This window comes from Chiloscyllium plagiosum, chromosome 11, assembly GCF_004010195.1.
Source record: "Chiloscyllium plagiosum isolate BGI_BamShark_2017 chromosome 11, ASM401019v2, whole genome shotgun sequence".
Classification (NCBI taxonomy): domain Eukaryota; kingdom Metazoa; phylum Chordata; class Chondrichthyes; order Orectolobiformes; family Hemiscylliidae; genus Chiloscyllium; species Chiloscyllium plagiosum.
This window is the reverse complement of record NC_057720.1, coordinates 4,845,635-4,861,721: the sequence shown is the minus strand read 5'-3', so window position 1 is coordinate 4,861,721 and position 16,087 is coordinate 4,845,635. Positions and strand designations below refer to the sequence as shown.

At 44.9% G+C, this 16,087-nt stretch overlaps 1 protein-coding gene across 2 annotated transcripts in view; it reads left to right on the top strand.

The window, feature by feature from the left end:
- Positions 1–5,711, top strand: part of dnase2b (deoxyribonuclease II beta) — an 18,197-nt gene extending 12,486 nt beyond the window's left edge. For both annotated transcript variants that reach the window (XM_043698614.1, XM_043698613.1), the window contains 2 exons: positions 4,003–4,200; positions 5,132–5,711. In XM_043698614.1, coding sequence (XP_043554549.1) covers positions 4,003–4,200; positions 5,132–5,478 — 545 coding nt within the window. In that variant the 3' untranslated portion in view covers positions 5,479–5,711. The remainder of the gene's footprint in view (positions 1–4,002; positions 4,201–5,131) is intronic.
- The last annotated feature ends 10,376 nt before the right edge of the window (positions 5,712–16,087 follow it).

The window sequence follows — 16,087 nt, the reverse complement described above, 5'->3', positions numbered from 1 at the left end:
CCACATTTCCTAAATAGTGGCATCACGTTAGCCAACCTCCAGTCTTCCGGCACCTCACCTGTGACTATCAATGATACAAATATCTCAGCAAGAGGCCCAGCAATCATTTTTCTAGCTTTCCACAGAGTTCTAGGGTACACCTGATCAGGTCCTGGGGATTTATCCACCTTTACCCGTTTCAAGACATCCAGTACTTCCTCCTCTGTAATATGGACATTTTTAAATTTGTCACCACCTATTTCCCTACAGTCTATTTCTTCCATGTCCTTTACCACAGTAAACACAAATTGTTTAGTATCCCCCACATCTCCTGCGGCTCCACACAAAGGCCACCTTGCTAGTCTTTGAGGGGCCCTGTTCTCTCCCTAGTTACCCTTCTGTCCTTATTGTATTTGTAAAAACCCTTTGGTTTCTCCTTTCCTCTATTTACCAAAGCTATCTCATGTCTGCTTTTTGCCTTCCTGATTTCCCTCTTAAGTATACTCCTACTTCCTTTGTACTCTTCTAAGGATTCACTTAATCTATCCTGTCTGTACCTGACATATGCTTCCTTCTTTTTCTTAACCAAACCCTCAATTTCTTTAGTCATCCAGCATTCCCTATAGTACCAGCCTTCCCTTTCACCCTGACAGGAATATACTTTGACTGGACTCTTGTTATCTCATTTCTGAAGGCTTCCCATTTCCCAGCCGTCCCTTTACCTGCGAACATCTGCCCATGATCTGCTTCTGAAAGTTCTTGCGTAATACCGTCAAAATTGGCCTTTCTCCAATTTAGAACTTCAACTTTTCGATCTGGTCTATCCTTTTCCATCACTATTTTAAAACTAATACAATTGTAGTTGCTGGCCCCACAGTGCTCCCCCACTGACACCTCAGTCACCTGCCCTGCCTTATTTCCCAAGAGTAGGTCAAGTTTTGCACCTTCTCTAGTCGGTACATGCATATATTGAATCAGAAAATTTTCTTGTACACACTTAACAAATTCTTCTCCATCTAAACCCTTAATGTGGCAGTCCCAGTCTGTGTCTGGAAAGTTAATATCCCCTACCATAACCACCCTATTATTCTTACAGATAACTGAGATCTCCTTACGAATTTGTTTCTCAATTTCCCGCTGACTATTAGGGGGTCTATAATACAATCCCAATAAGGTGATCATCCTTTTCTTATTTCTCAGTTCAACCCAAATAACTTCCCTGGATGTACTTGTTTTCATGAAATTCCTCTCTGTGTTAAACGAATACCATGGCAACTGAAAACAAGTTGAGAAAAATGCTAAAAATGGATCCTGGAGGAATGTCTTACTGGCACATTCATTACAGATACCACAGAGTGCAATGATAATTGGACTGTTCATATATTTCTGCCTTAGCTGAAATCCTTGGCATTGGTTGCAGTCTGTGTCTGTGCTCATTGCTTCAGGGACTGAGAATGAAAAGATTGACACATTACTTTCTCAATAACACAGAAGCAGACATGCTGGTTCCTAAGTTGAGAGCTTCCTGAATGCTCTGGGGTCAACTCTTGGACATGTTTATATGCCGGATCTTGAGCAAATATCCGCTGACCTATTGAATGCAGTTGTAGTAGTGACCTATTAAAATAAAAGAGAATTTTGCAACATCACACAAAAATAAAAACAAAAAGGCCAAGGACTTTATTTCAGACCACAAAAAAAAAGTTCAAAAGCTTGAAGAAAAAGTCAAACAGAAGAAGAATTCTGAAACAATTTTGAGGCTTTTGGAACATCCACATACTCAGGGTTTAAATCAAATTTCTGAGGGTAGATTTACTAAGGCTGTAGTCAAAGACTCTTCTTTAATAAAATGTGCAAAAGGATGTGCCTTGTGACAGGAAAGCAACCATGTTGTTAAGCATGTACAAGAAACATTTCTGATTCAATATATGTGGATGTACCTACTAGAAAAGGTGCAAAACTTGACCTACACTTAGGAAATAAGGCAGGGCAGGTAACCCAGGTTGTAGGAAAGGTTTTGGAAAGGATTATAAGAGATATGATTTATAATAATCTAGCAAGCAACAATTTGATTTCAGATAGTCAACATGGTTTCATCAAGGGCAGGTCATGTCTCACAAACCTCACTGAGTTTTTTGAGAAGGTGACCAAGCATGTAGATGAGGGTAGGGCAGTTGATGTGGTAAACATGGACTTCAGTAAAGCCTTTGATAAGGCTCCACATGGTAGGCTGTTGGAGAAAATGCAGAGGCATGGGATTGAGGGTGATTTAGCAGTTTGGATTAGACACTGGCTTTCTGAAAGAAGGCAGCGAGTGGAGGTTGATGGAACATATTCAGTCTGGAGTCCGGTTACTAGTGGTGTGCCACAAGGATCTGTTTTGGGATCACTGCTGTTTGTCATTTTTATAAATGACTTAGACACAGGCATAGGTGGAAGGTTTAGTAAATTTGCAGATGACACTAAAGTCGGTGGAGTAGTGGACAGTTTGGAAGAATGTTACAGGTTGCAGAGGGACTTGGATAAACTGCAGAATTGGGCTGAGAGTGGCAAATGGAGTTCAATGCAGCTAAATGTGCGGTGGTGCACTTTGGGAAGAATAACAGGAAGGCAGAGTACTGGGTCAATGGAAAGATTCTTGGTAGTGTGGATGTGCAGAGGGATCTTGGAGTACATAGATTCCTAAAAGTTGCCACCCAGGTTAATAGTGCTGTTAAGAAGGCATACGATGTGTTAGGTTTCATTTGTAGAGGGATTGAGTTCCGGAGCCCCAATATCATGCTGCAACTGTACAAAACGCTGATGCGGCCACACTTGGAATATTTTGTACAGTTCTGGTCCCCATATTTTGGGAAGGATGTTGAAGCATTGGAAAAGGTGCAGAGGAGATTTACCAAGATGTTGCCTGGTCTGGAGGGAAGGTCTTATGAGGAAAGGCTGAGAGACTTAGGTCTGTTCTCGTTGGAAAGAAGAGGGCTAAGAGGGGATTTGATAGAGACATACAAGATGATTAGAGGATTAGATAGGGTAGACAGTGAAAGTCTTTTTCCTAGGATGATGACGTCGGCTTGTATGAGGGGGTATAACTACAAATTGAGGGGTGATAGATTTAAGACAGATGTCAGAGGCAGGTTCTTTACGCAGAGAGTGGTAAGGGCATGGGATGCCCTGCCTGCTAATGTAGTTAACTCAGCCACATTAGGGAGATTTAAACAATCCTTAGATAAGCACATGGATGATTTTGGGATAGTGTAGGGAAACGAGCTGAGAATAGTTCACGGGTCGGTGCAACATCGAGGACTGAAGGGCCTGTTCTGCGCTGTATTGTTCTATGTTCTATGAAAACCTGGTTGAAAAAGGCAGGAAAACCATCACATTGACCTTAACAAACGGTGAAAATATTCCCAGTGATAAGTAGGCCATTTAACACAATTTGAAACTGGAAGCAAGGACAGTCGGTTCTCATATAACACAATAGCTCTGTTCTTGTGCGATCTCATGTTATAAGAAAATTGTGCAATAGCCGCATTGTTTAAACTAATGGGGCCGGAATCACGTTATAGCTAATACAGATAAGGAAACTTCGCATACTCCAAATAATCGTATAAATTCTTCAATCACATTATAGCCAATTCACGTTGAAGAAACATACATTATAGCAGAACCGACTGTAACACAATTCAGTTTCTGAAGGGTCACTGGACCTAAAACATTAACTCTGTTTCTCCCTTTGCAGATGTGGCCGGACTTGCTGGGTTTCTCTAACACTCTCTGTGACTTTGTTTCAAAGTCCCACTGTGATGATGTTAAAGGTGCTATTGAAATGCACATTCTTGTTTTTGTAGTAGCGCATGATCTTCAGCTCTGAACCAGTGGAAGATGTAGTTTGCCCTTTGAGCTGACAGACAAGGGAGCAGTTTGACCACTGTGGATTTTATTTTGTCTTCTTGTTCTAGGTTTTGAGGCTATAACTTTACAGACCTATTGCTGACAAACTAACAGCAGGAAGATCTTTCTTTGCAGGAAGGCAGTTTTTATACTTGAACCCACGCATCTACAACTGGTCTCTCCCTGACACCTTCCTGCCTGAACTTTCAGACCTGCAAATCGCTGCAAAGGGGGGCAGTGTGTCCAAGTCTCCATGGATACGTCACACTGTGCTGACATCCTCGGCAGGACTCCAGCTTCACAGCTTCACTAAATTCAAGCGTTTTGGAGATGGTAAGAGCCCAAACCCCCTGTTTGAAGGGAACTGTCCCCATTCCCAATTGGACTGTGCAATCAGACAAGGATGCAGAGTAGTGGGATCCTATTTAGCCCATCATATCTAAGCTAGCATTTTGAAAGATCTATCCAGTTAGGCCCCCCACTCTCCAGACCTTCAAATGATTTTGCTTTAGATGTTTGTTTTGTTCATTCATGGGATGTGGGTGTCGCTGCCTGGGCCCAGCATTTATTGCCTATCCTGAGTTGCCCCTTGAGAAGTTGGGGTGAGCTGCCCTCTTGAACCGCTGCAGTCCATGTGCTGTAGGTAGACCCACAATGCCCTTAGGAGGGGAATTCTAGGATTTTGACTCAGTGACAGTGAAGGAACAGATGGTGAGTGGCTGGGAGGGGATAGCTACCCTTGTCCTTCCTGGAAGCAGGGTTTGTGGGTCTGGAGGCCGCTATGAGTTGTTGCAGTGTATCTTATAGATGGTACACTCTGCTGCTACCGAGCAATTTTGGGAGTGATTACTCAAATACTGTTATTCCTATCATACTCTGATTTTTCTCCCAGAGTTTGCCTGCCACAGTTAATTACCTCAACTCAATTCTGTTCTTTCTCTGTATTCAGGATATTGTAGAATATCCTGTCAGCGTCTTTTATTATAGAGTCTCTCGCTCTCTCTCTTTCTCTGTCTGTTAACCCTCTGTTACAGAGGGTTGTTAACCCGACAGGTTGTAAATAGGAAAATGAGGATATTTAATACGAAACTGAACAAATTGAAAGACCTAAGTTTGGAGCTAAGTTTCTATCTTCTTCAAACCTCGTGATTAAAATATGATAACAGGAAGTGTTTTGCGGTGAGGGAGTAGCAGCAGATGTGCGAGTTCAAATATATTCTCGATGTATCTTTCACCATCAGTGCCTGTTGTCAATCTTTTTCAGATATTTACGCAGCCTGGGTTGCTCAGGATCTGAAGACGGATTTGTTGGCACAAACTTGGAATGGCACCAAGTACCAGCTCCCTTCGAACTGCTCCCTCCCCAAACACGTCTATAATGTTGCCAGGGTCAAATTGCCAGGGCCAGCCAGCTTTTACTCGGACGATGACCACTCCAAATGGTGTGTGTCACTGCGTTACCATGAGCAGTGGGTTTGTATCGGAGATCTCAATCGGTCAGTTGGTCAAATGTGGAGAAGTGGGGGCCTTCTCTGTACACAGCATCAGAATATTTACCAAACTCTGCGGAGGTCGGTCTCCTGGTACGTTAACTGCACAATCTCTCAGTAGTGGAATGAGAGGACAGCTGACACCAAGTGAATCACAGAGCAAACTGGAGGATCAACAGTTTACAACCTTCTGGGCTCAATACTGAACTCAATACATTCAAATTGTGAACCCGTTCCTTCCTTTTCTTACAGCTTTACTTGTTATGTTCTCTGTCACCTTCTCTCCCCACCCCCACCCCTGTGGGACTGTCTGTTCTTTCCAGTCTGACAGTTAGACACACCATTCTGCCAATCGCAAATTCTGAGTCAGAAAGTGTGATGCTGGAAAAGCACAGCCGGTCAGGCAGCATCTGAGGAGCAGGAGAGTCAAGGTTTCAAACATAAGCTCTTCCCCAGGTCTCGAAACATCGAGCTTATGCCCGAAATGTCGACTCTCCTGCTCCTCAGATGCTGCCTGACCTGCTGTGCTTTTCCAGCGTCACACTCTTCGACTCCGACTCTCCAGCCATCTGCAGTCCTCACTTTCTCCATTCTCACATTCCGATGACTTAATCATAGAGGCACATAACACGGAAACAGACCCTTCGGTCCTACTAGTCCATGCAACCGTAATCGAAAAACTAAACTTGTCCCACCTGCCTGCTCCTGACCCATATCCCTCCAAACCTTTCCTATTCACATATTCACCCAAATGTCTTTTAAATGTTGTAACTATACCCGCATCCACCACTTCCTCAGGACGTTGATACCACACACGAACCACCCTCTGTGTAACAAATTTGTCTCTTATGTTTATTATAAATCTCTCTCCTCCTACCCTAAAAATGTGCCCCCTGGTCTCGAAATTCCCCATCTTGAGGGGAAGACACCCACCATCGAGTCTATCTACACCGCTCATAATAAACTTCGATCAGGTCACCTCTCAGCCTCATACGGCTTATTAATATTCTTTCTCCCCCAGCACTCCAACCCCCCCCTCACCTCCCCACCCGTTATTGTATAACTGCTGCCCCCCTCCACACTTCACATCAGCTCTGGTGAAGAGTCATCTAGACTCGAAACATTGGCTTGTTCTCTCTCCATGGATGCTGCCTAATCCACTGTGATCTCCAGCATTTGTTGTTTTTCAGTTCAGCTTCCAGCATCTGCAGTGATTTGTGCTGACACCAACCTTTCATTCATTGTTGTGGCCAGCACAGCCATTAGACAACATGCCTCGCTTCTGCTCTTCTCTCTGTCTGGCAGATTACATGAAGCAGCAACAGAGATTGTCAGTACACCTCCTGCTCAACTGCATTCGTTGGGATCTAAACCCATTTGCAAAACGCAGCCTGTTTCCATGAAGAAATAATACCTACAATTTAGATTCCTCCTTCCCCCAGCTGAACTGGAGTTTTCTGGGTTTACCTGTTGACTCTTTCTATAACAATACCAACATCATAAATCTTATTTGAGTCATTGTTTCAGCCCATCCGAGACACAAAACCTCCAAAACATCCACAATGCTTTTAACTTTCTGTGAGAAAATGCAAAGGTCTCCTTCCCTCCTGAGATGGGAGTTATTTTGATCTTAGGCAGAAGATGTGGTGCAGATAGTTATTTATCACCCTGCTGTGTCACATTTCTGAAGCCTGGCCTCCTAACTCAGAGGTAGGGACACTACCACTGCACCACAAGAGCTCCATTAAGTCAAGTATAATGTACTATTTTGGATATTGGATTGTTACTTGGGTAATTCTAATTACTTAATATGCTAATCATTTACTGTGTAGAGAAGAAATAATGCAAATCACATGATTTGGTCTCTTACAGAACCTCATGGAAGATACAATAAGATATGTTCCAATAAACCTCTAGTTTCACATACGTCTGCAGACATGTGAAGGTTTTGTGTTAGACTGTCAGGCCATAAGCTCCCGCAGCAGAATTAGACCATTCAGCCCATCAGGTCTGCTCCATTATCCAATCATAGCTGAAATGCTTCTCAATCCCATTCCCCTGCCATCTCCCTGTAACCCATGATCCCAACACTAATCAGGAACTTCTCCATCTCTGTCATAAAGACATTCATGACTTGACCTCCACAGCCCTCTGCAGCGATGAGCTCCACAGAATCACAGCCCTCCTCCTCATCCTGGTTTTAAAGGGTCACTCTGAGGCTGTGCGAGTCCAGCAATGCCATGAATATTACAAGAGCCATACACGAATGGCCTGTGAGTGTGGTAAGGTGAGATCTGCACTCATGTTCTTGAATATAACTGTTTACATGAAAACGCAGAGAAGATTAACTGTAGGTTCAGGAGTTAACCTTTTGTAATTGTCCACTCTGTGCTGATAATTATGACTGGAGATTCATGTGACACATTTGCTTTGAAACAAAGAATATTCCTGGAGGGAGTGTACTGAGAGGTTATGTCCCCTTGTGGGAGACCTTAGGACCAGATGGCATTATCTCAGAGTAAGGAATCATCCTTTTAAGACGGAGATGAGGAGGGGTTTCTGCTCTCTGAAGGGAGTGAATCTGTGGAATTCTTAACCGCAGAGTGCTGTCGAGGCTAGGTCATTAACATAGAACATAGAACAATACAGCGTAGAACAGGCCCTTCAGCCCTCAATGTTGTGCCGACCTGTGAACTACTCTCAACTCATCCCCCTACACTATTCCATCATCATCCATGTGCTTATCTAAGGATTGTTTAAATCTCCCTAATGTGGCTGAGTCGACTACATTAGCAGGCAGGGCATTCCACGCCTTTACCACTCTCTGTGTAAAGAACCTGCCTCTGACATCTGTCTTAAATCTATCACCCCTCAATTTGTAGTTATGCCCCCTCGTACACGTTGACGTCATCATCCTCAGAAAAAGACTCTCACTGTCTACCCTATCTAATCCTCTGATCATCTTGTATGTCTCCATCAAATCCCCTCTGAGCCTTCTTCTTTCCAATGAGAACAGATTCAAGTCTCTCAGCGTTTCCTCATAAGACCTTCCCTCCAGACCAGGCAACATCCTGATAAATCTCCTCTGCACCTTTTCCAATGCTTCCACATCCTTCCCGAAATATGGTGACCAGAACTGTACACAATATTCCAAGAGTGGCAGCACCAGCATTTTGTATAACTGTAGCATGATATTGTGCCTCCGGAACTCAATCCCTCTATGAATGAAACCTAACACACCATATGCCTTCTTAACAGCACTATCCACCTGGATGGCAGCTTTCAGTGATCTATGTACATGGACTCCAAAATCCCTCTGCACATCCACACTGCCACGAATCTTTCCATTGACCCCGTACTCTGCCTTCCTGTTATTCTTCCCAAAGTGCATCACCTCACATTTAGCTGCATTGAACTCCATTTGTCACCTGATGAAGGAGCGGCGCTCTGAAAGCTAGTGTGCTTCCAATTAAACCTGTTGGACTATAGCCTGGTGATGTGTGGTTTTTAACTTTGTACACCCCAGTCCAACACCGGCATCTCCAAGTCAGATCAGTCATGATCACATTGAATAGCAAAGCAGACCTTCCCAAAAACCTGCTACAACTGCAGCTACCTGCTCCTGCACTCAAAGACTCCCTAAAGTGTGGTATCAGGCCATTCAGCCCATCAGGCCCACACCAGCCCTTCAAACAGCATCCCAGCCCGTCCTGCAACCCTGCATTCCCAATGGCTAATCCACCTAGCCTGCACATCCCTGGAATTTATGGGCAATTTACTATGGCCAATGCATCTAACTTGCACATCTTTGGAAGGAAAGTGGAGCACCCAGAGGAAACCAACACAGACACGGGGAGAATGTGCAAACTCCACACAGACAGTCACCTGAGGCTGGAATCAAACCTGGGTCCCTGGTGCTGTGAGGCAGCAGTGCTAACCACTGAGTCACCATTCCACACTCAAACCCCCTTTGCAATAAAGACCAACCAATTGTCTTGCTAACAAAAACAGAATTTGCTGGAAAAGCTCAGCAGGTCTGGCAGTATCTGTGAAGTGAAATCAGAGTTAACATTTCGGATCCAGTGACCCTGCCTCAGAGCTGTCTTGCGAACAGCTTGGTGGACCTACATGCTTGCTTTCAGTGACAGGTGTACAATGGCCGCAGATCCTTTTGTACATCAACATTTACCAATCTATTACCGTTTAAATAGTCCCCTGCCTTTCTGTTCTTCCCAATGCAGTGGAGAACTCATACTTACACATATTACACTGTAATTTTTAAAAAAATCTTTTACTGGATATGGGCGTCACTGACTGAGCCAGCATTTACTGTCCATTCCGAGTCAGAAACAATGAAGCAGGAAAATAGGGTAGGAGTAGACCATTCAGCCCTTCGAGCCTTCTCTGACATTCAAATAACAAAAAGCAGTACAGCACAGGAACAGGCCATTCGGCCCACCAAGTCTGCACTGACACATGAGCTGAAAATGTGTTGCTGGAACAGCGCAGCAGGTCAGGCAGATCCTGGATGCTGCCTGACCTGCTGCGCTGTTCCAGCAACACATTTTCAGCTCTGATCTCCAGCATCTGCAGTCCTCACTTTCTCCTGCACTGACACATGACACCTTTCTAAACTAAAAACCTTCTGCTTCTAAGCAGTCCGTATCCTCTATTCCCTGTCTATTCATATAACTGTCAAGATGCCTCTTAAACGTTGCTAATGTAAACTTTGCAGACTTGTAGTACAATTCCCTCAAAGTGACAGCACCCTTCATATTCCTGAGCTCTACCCACATGGCCTCACGTGATGAGCCCTCTGAGGTGTCCTCCCTCAGTACACCTGGGATATTCTCCCTAATCAGTAATGCAACTCCCTCACCTCTTTTTACACCCCTGTCTCAACTAAGTCTCTGGAATACCTATAACATCATAGTTGTATGTATTAATCCAAGCTCTAAGTTCATCTGTTTTACCCTGCCATACTCCTCACATTAAAACAGATGCACTTCAGGCCTCAGTCGTGCTGTGTTCAGTAACCTCTCCCTGCCTCACATCACCTCACGTTTAGCTGCCTTTACTGGCCTGCATCGCTGACTACTCCTTGGTCCTTTTATTTGCTGACCTACTGCTCTGGTTCCCATCCCAGTGTAAACCCTCCTGAGTGACACAATCAAACCTCCCTGCCCCTCCAGTTTAGGTGAAACCCATCCTTCTTGTACAGATCCCACCCATCCCTGAAGGCATCCCAATGTTCCACATTCCTGAAGCCCTCCCCCCTACACCAGCTCTTTAGCCACCTATTTAACTGCATTATCTTCCTATTTCTAGCCTCACTGGCACATGGCACAGGAAGTAATCCCGAGATCACAACCCTAGAGGTCCTGCTTTTCAATTTCCTACCTAACTCCCAGAATTCCCTTTGCAGGCTCTCATCTCTGCTTCTGCCCATGTCGTTGGTACCAATATGGACCACAACCTCTGGCTGCTCATCTACCCCCTTCACAATATCCTGTGCTTGCTCAAAGACATCCTTGACTCTGGTACCAGAGAATAGTGAGGACTGCAAATTCTGGAGAGTCAGAATTGATCAAGTGTGGCGCTGGAAAAGCATAGAAAGTCATGCAGCATCCGAGGAGCAGGAGAGTCGATGTTTTGAGCAGAACCCTTCATCAGCACTGGACTGGGGAGGGGGAAGGGGGCTGAGAGATAAATTGGGAGCGGGGGTGGGGGTGGGGTGTGGGACTGGGGGAAAGGTCCATATTCCTTCCCAACTATCTGCTCCACCCTGCTCACTGACCTAGCACAATCACCTCCCATCTGTATCCACCTATCACCATCCTACCCATCTTTCCGAACTGTACAAAACAGGATCTGCTGGAGAACCTCAACAACTCTGTGATATCACCACCATGTTCCCCTCCGAGCCACTCCCCATCCTGACTTGAAAATCTATCGTCATTCCTTCAATGTCATTGATTCAAAAGCTTGGAATTCCCTCCTTAAGAGCATTGTGGGTCTACCTACAGCACAGGGACTGCAGCGGTTCAAGAAGGCAGCTTACCCCCCACCTTCTCATAGGGTGATTAGGAATGGGTAATAAATGCTAGCCCAACCAATGATGCCCACATCCCGTGAACAAATGACAAACAAATGACCCAGCCTTTGATCAGCTGCAGTTGTCCATGTGCCAGTGTCACTGGAGACTAGTATATGGATACTCTATCCCCTTCCCTTTGGAGGCTGACCCAGGGGGTTTGTAACCTCCAGGCTGCATGTTACCCAGGGATGAGCTAGATATTTAATCCATTGCGAAGTGAGACAATGTTCCCCCAGGACATTGTCTGACCATCACCCACCTCAACATTCCCACTGATGTAAAACTCCTCCTGCCAGCTCAGGTTTCCCACCCTAGGCCACAGAGTGTTGTAGAGGTTGGGGGAGCATGGGGGAGACAGGCTCTTCAGCCCAATGGGTCCAGTTTGCCCAGATTTCACAATTGAAACTAATTCCATTTGCCTGGGTTTGATCCATATCCCTCCATAACTATCCATGTACCTGTCCAACTGGTTCTTAAATGATGAAATGGTATTCACCACTACCTCAGGCAGCCCGTTGCAGACACTCACCACCCTGTGTGTGTAAACATTGCCCCTTTGTACCCTTTTCTATTATTCCCCTCTCACCTTCAACCATTGCCCTCTAGTTTTATACTTCCCTAACCTGGGGAAAAGCAGTTGGCTATCTACCTTAACTATGCCTCTCATGATTTTATAGACCTTTATAAGGTCACCTGTCAGTCTCCTACGGTCCAGGGAAAAGATATCCAAAGCTTAGATTCCTGTATCCAAACTGCCTTCCAGCTCCTTGTTCCCCCCTTCATCCCACACTCAGTGACTTCCATTTCAACAAAGTATTGTTGTCTTTCTTCAAATGTGGCTGTGACCCTCCAATACTCTATCGGCTCCTCCAGCTCCTGGATGTCTGACTTCCTCAAACTCTGCTCTCTCCTGCTTTTTGCATTTAAAACTCCAGACAGTGACAGAGTGATAAAATCACTAAGCTGGTCATCCAGCACCCCAGGTAAATGCTCTGGGGACATGTGTTTGAATCCCATCAGACTGGCTGTTAGTCTCTAGATTTCAAAACCATCTGGAATGAAAAGCTAGCCTAAAGGTGATGATGGCAGCATAATCTGAGAATGAGGGCCAGACCGTTCAGGAGAGATGTTAGGAAGCTCTTCGACACACAAAGGGTGGGAGAGGTTTGGAACTCTCTTCCACAAATGGCAGTGGGTGCTGGATCAGTGTTGATTTTAAAAATGTGATGGATACATTTTTGTGAAGCAAAGATTTTAATGGATATGGGCTTAAGATAGGTTATATAGAGTCATACATTGATCATGATTTCATAGCAGAACAGGTTGAGGGGCTGAATAAATCCTGGAATTCCTACAGTGTGGAAACAGGCCCTTCGGTCCAACAAGTCCATATCAACCCTCCGAAGAGTAATCCACCCAGACCCATTCCCCTACTACTCTACATTTACCCCTGACAAACGCACCTAACCTTGAAAAATGTGGTGCTGGAAAAACATAGCAGGCTAGGCAGCATGCCTGTGATTTTCCAGCACCACATTTTTCAACTCTGGTACTCCAGCATCTGCAGTCCTCACTTTCTCCTAAACGCACCTAACCTACCCATCTCTGAACACTGCGGTCAAGTTAAGGTGGCCAGTGCACCTAACCTGCACATCTTTGGACAGTGGGAAGAAACCTACGCAGACAACGGGAGAATGTGCAAACTTCACACAGCCAAGTCGCCCGAGGGTAGAATCAGACCCAGGTCCCTGGCGCTATGAGGCAGCAGTGCTAACCCTGGGATGGCCTACTCCTATTTCTAATTACCTATGTTGGATGTAACCAATGTCAAATGTTGTAAAATCCAATCTCATTCCCTAATATTTTTCAGGGAAGGAAATCTTCCAGACCCACAGCAATGTAGTTGACTCTTAATTTTTTGTTATTCTCTTGTGGGACAGGGGCATCACTGGCTGGGCCAGTGCCTTGGAGCCTCCTGTGAAGTACTGCTGTACTGCGTCTTCTGGAATTTATTTGTTCTGTTTCTGCTGCGTCTGGTTGCTGGTTCCAGTTGTTAGTTGTAGTGGCCGGTATATTGGGTTTAGGTCAATGTGTTTATTGATGGAGTCCATGGCTGAATGCCATGCCTGTAGGAAATCTCTGACTATCCTCTGTTTAACTTGTCCTATGATCGCTGTGTTGTCCCTGTCGAATTTGTGGTATTTGTCATCTGGGACAGCTGGTCGTGCTGTTTAGTGGTTGGTTGGTGTTCATGGATGCAAATTGCTCGTTGTCTGCTTGTTTGTCCGAGAGAGTGTTTTGTGCAGTCTTGCACATGATGGCTGTGGGGTCCTTGTGAGTTGTTGTCTGAGCGTGGCTATTGGTTTATGGGCTGACATGAATCTGAGTGGTCAGAGAAGTCCTAAACAGAGGACCTAATTTTGAAGGACCTCCCCCATATTTACCTGACATATACTTCCTTCTTTTTCTGAAACAAACTCTCGCTATCCCTTGACAACCAGGTTCCCTGGACTTGCCCTTTGTTCTTAGAGGAACATGCTGGGTACATTACTTTCAAAAGATTCCCACTTTCCAAATGTTGACTTACCTGCAAGCAATTGTTCTGTGTCCTTGCCGGATCCTGTCAATTGATATTACGTTTATGTGAGGAACAAGAGAATGGCCAGAGTGAGGATTGGGCCAATCAGGGATACTGGAGGGAACTTGTGCCCGGAGTTGGAGGAGGTAGGGAGGTCCTCAATGAATATTTTGAGGAACCTTGCTGTTTGTGAGAACAGATTGATAAACTCAAACAGGTTGATATTACAAGAAAGATATGCTGAAAAGTTTGAAAAACATAAGGATAGATAAGTCCCCTGGACTAGGTAGGATATAGCCAAGGTTACTACAGGAAGTGAGGGAAGAGATTGCTGTGCCTTTGGTGATGATCTTTGCATCCTCACAGTCCATTGGAGTAGTGCCAGATGATTGGAGGGTGGCAAATGTTATTGTTCAAAAGAGGGAATAGGAATAATTTTGGGAATTACAGACCAGTCCTACATCTGTGGTGGACAAATTTTTTTTAGATTCCCTACAGTGTGGAAACAGGCCCCTCGGCCCAACAAGTCCACACTGACCCTCCAAAGAATAATCCACCCAGTCCATTCACCTATATTTACCCCTGACTAATGAACCTAATACTATGGGCAATTTAGCATGGCCAATTCACCTAATCAGCACATCTTTGGATTGTGGGAGGAAACTGGAGCATCTGGAGAAAACCCACACAGACACGGGGAGAACTGTGTGCAAACTCCACACAGACAGTTGGAATCAAACCCGGATCCCTGATACTGTGAGGCAGCAGTGCTAACCACTGTGCCACAATTATTGGAGAGGATCCTGAGAGACAGGATTTACGATTACTTGGAAAACCATAGTTTCATTGGAGATAATCAGCATGGCTTTGTAAGGGGCAGGTCATGCCTCACAAGCCTATTGAATTCTTTGAGGGTGTGACAAAACACATTGATGAAGGTAGAGCAGTGGATGTGGTGTACATTGTTTTTCTCAAGGTGTTTGATAAGGTTCCCCATGGTAGACTCTGTCAGAAAGTAGGGAGGCATGGGATACAGGGACATTTGGCTGTCTGGATACACAACTGGCTGGCCCACAGAAGACAGAGGGTGATAGTAGATGGAAAGTATTCAGCCTGGAGCTTGGCGTCCAGTGGTGTTCCACAGGGATCAGTTCTGGGACTCCTGCTCTTTGTGATTTTTATAAATGACTTGGATGAGGAAGGGGAAGAGAGGATTAGTATGTTTGCCAATGAAATGAAGGTTGGTGGAGTTCTGGACACTGTAGAAGGCTGTAGTAGGTTGCAACAAGACATTGACAGGATGAAAACTGGCAGATGGAGTTCAACCTGGAAAAGTGTGAAGTGATTCAGTTTGGAAGGTTGAATTTGAAAGCAGAATACAGGGTTAAAGGCAGGATTCTTGGTACTGTGGAGGAACAGCGGGATCTTGGGGTCCATGTCCATAGATCCCTCAAAGTTGCCACCCAGGTTGATAGGCTTGTTAAGAAGGTGTATGGTGTGTTGGCTTTCATTAGCAGAGGGACTGAGTTCAAGAGCCGCGAGGTTATGTTGCAGCTCAATAGAGCCCTGGTTAGAGCACAAGTGGATATTGTATTCAGTTCTGGTCGCCTCATTATAGGAAGGAATTGGAAGCTTTAGAGAGGGTGCAGAGGAAATTTACCAAGATGCTGCCTGGACTGGAGAGCATGCCTGATGAAGAAAGGTTGAGAGGGCTAGAGCTTTTCTCATTGGAGTGAAGAAGGATGAGAGGTGACTTGATAGAGGTGTACAAGATGATAAGAAGCATAGACATTGTGGATAGCCAGAGACTTTTTCCCAGGACGGAAATGGCTATCACAAAGGGCATAATTTTAAGGTGATTGGAGGAAGATGTCGGTGAGATGTCAGAGGTTATTTCTTTACACAGAGAGTGGTGGGTGCATGGAATGCACTGCCAGCAGTGGTAGCAGAATCAGATACATTAGGAACATTTAAGTGACTCTTGGATAGTAGTAAATTGAAGGGTACATGGGATTAGTTTAATCTTAGATTAGGATAAAAGGTCGGCACATTATT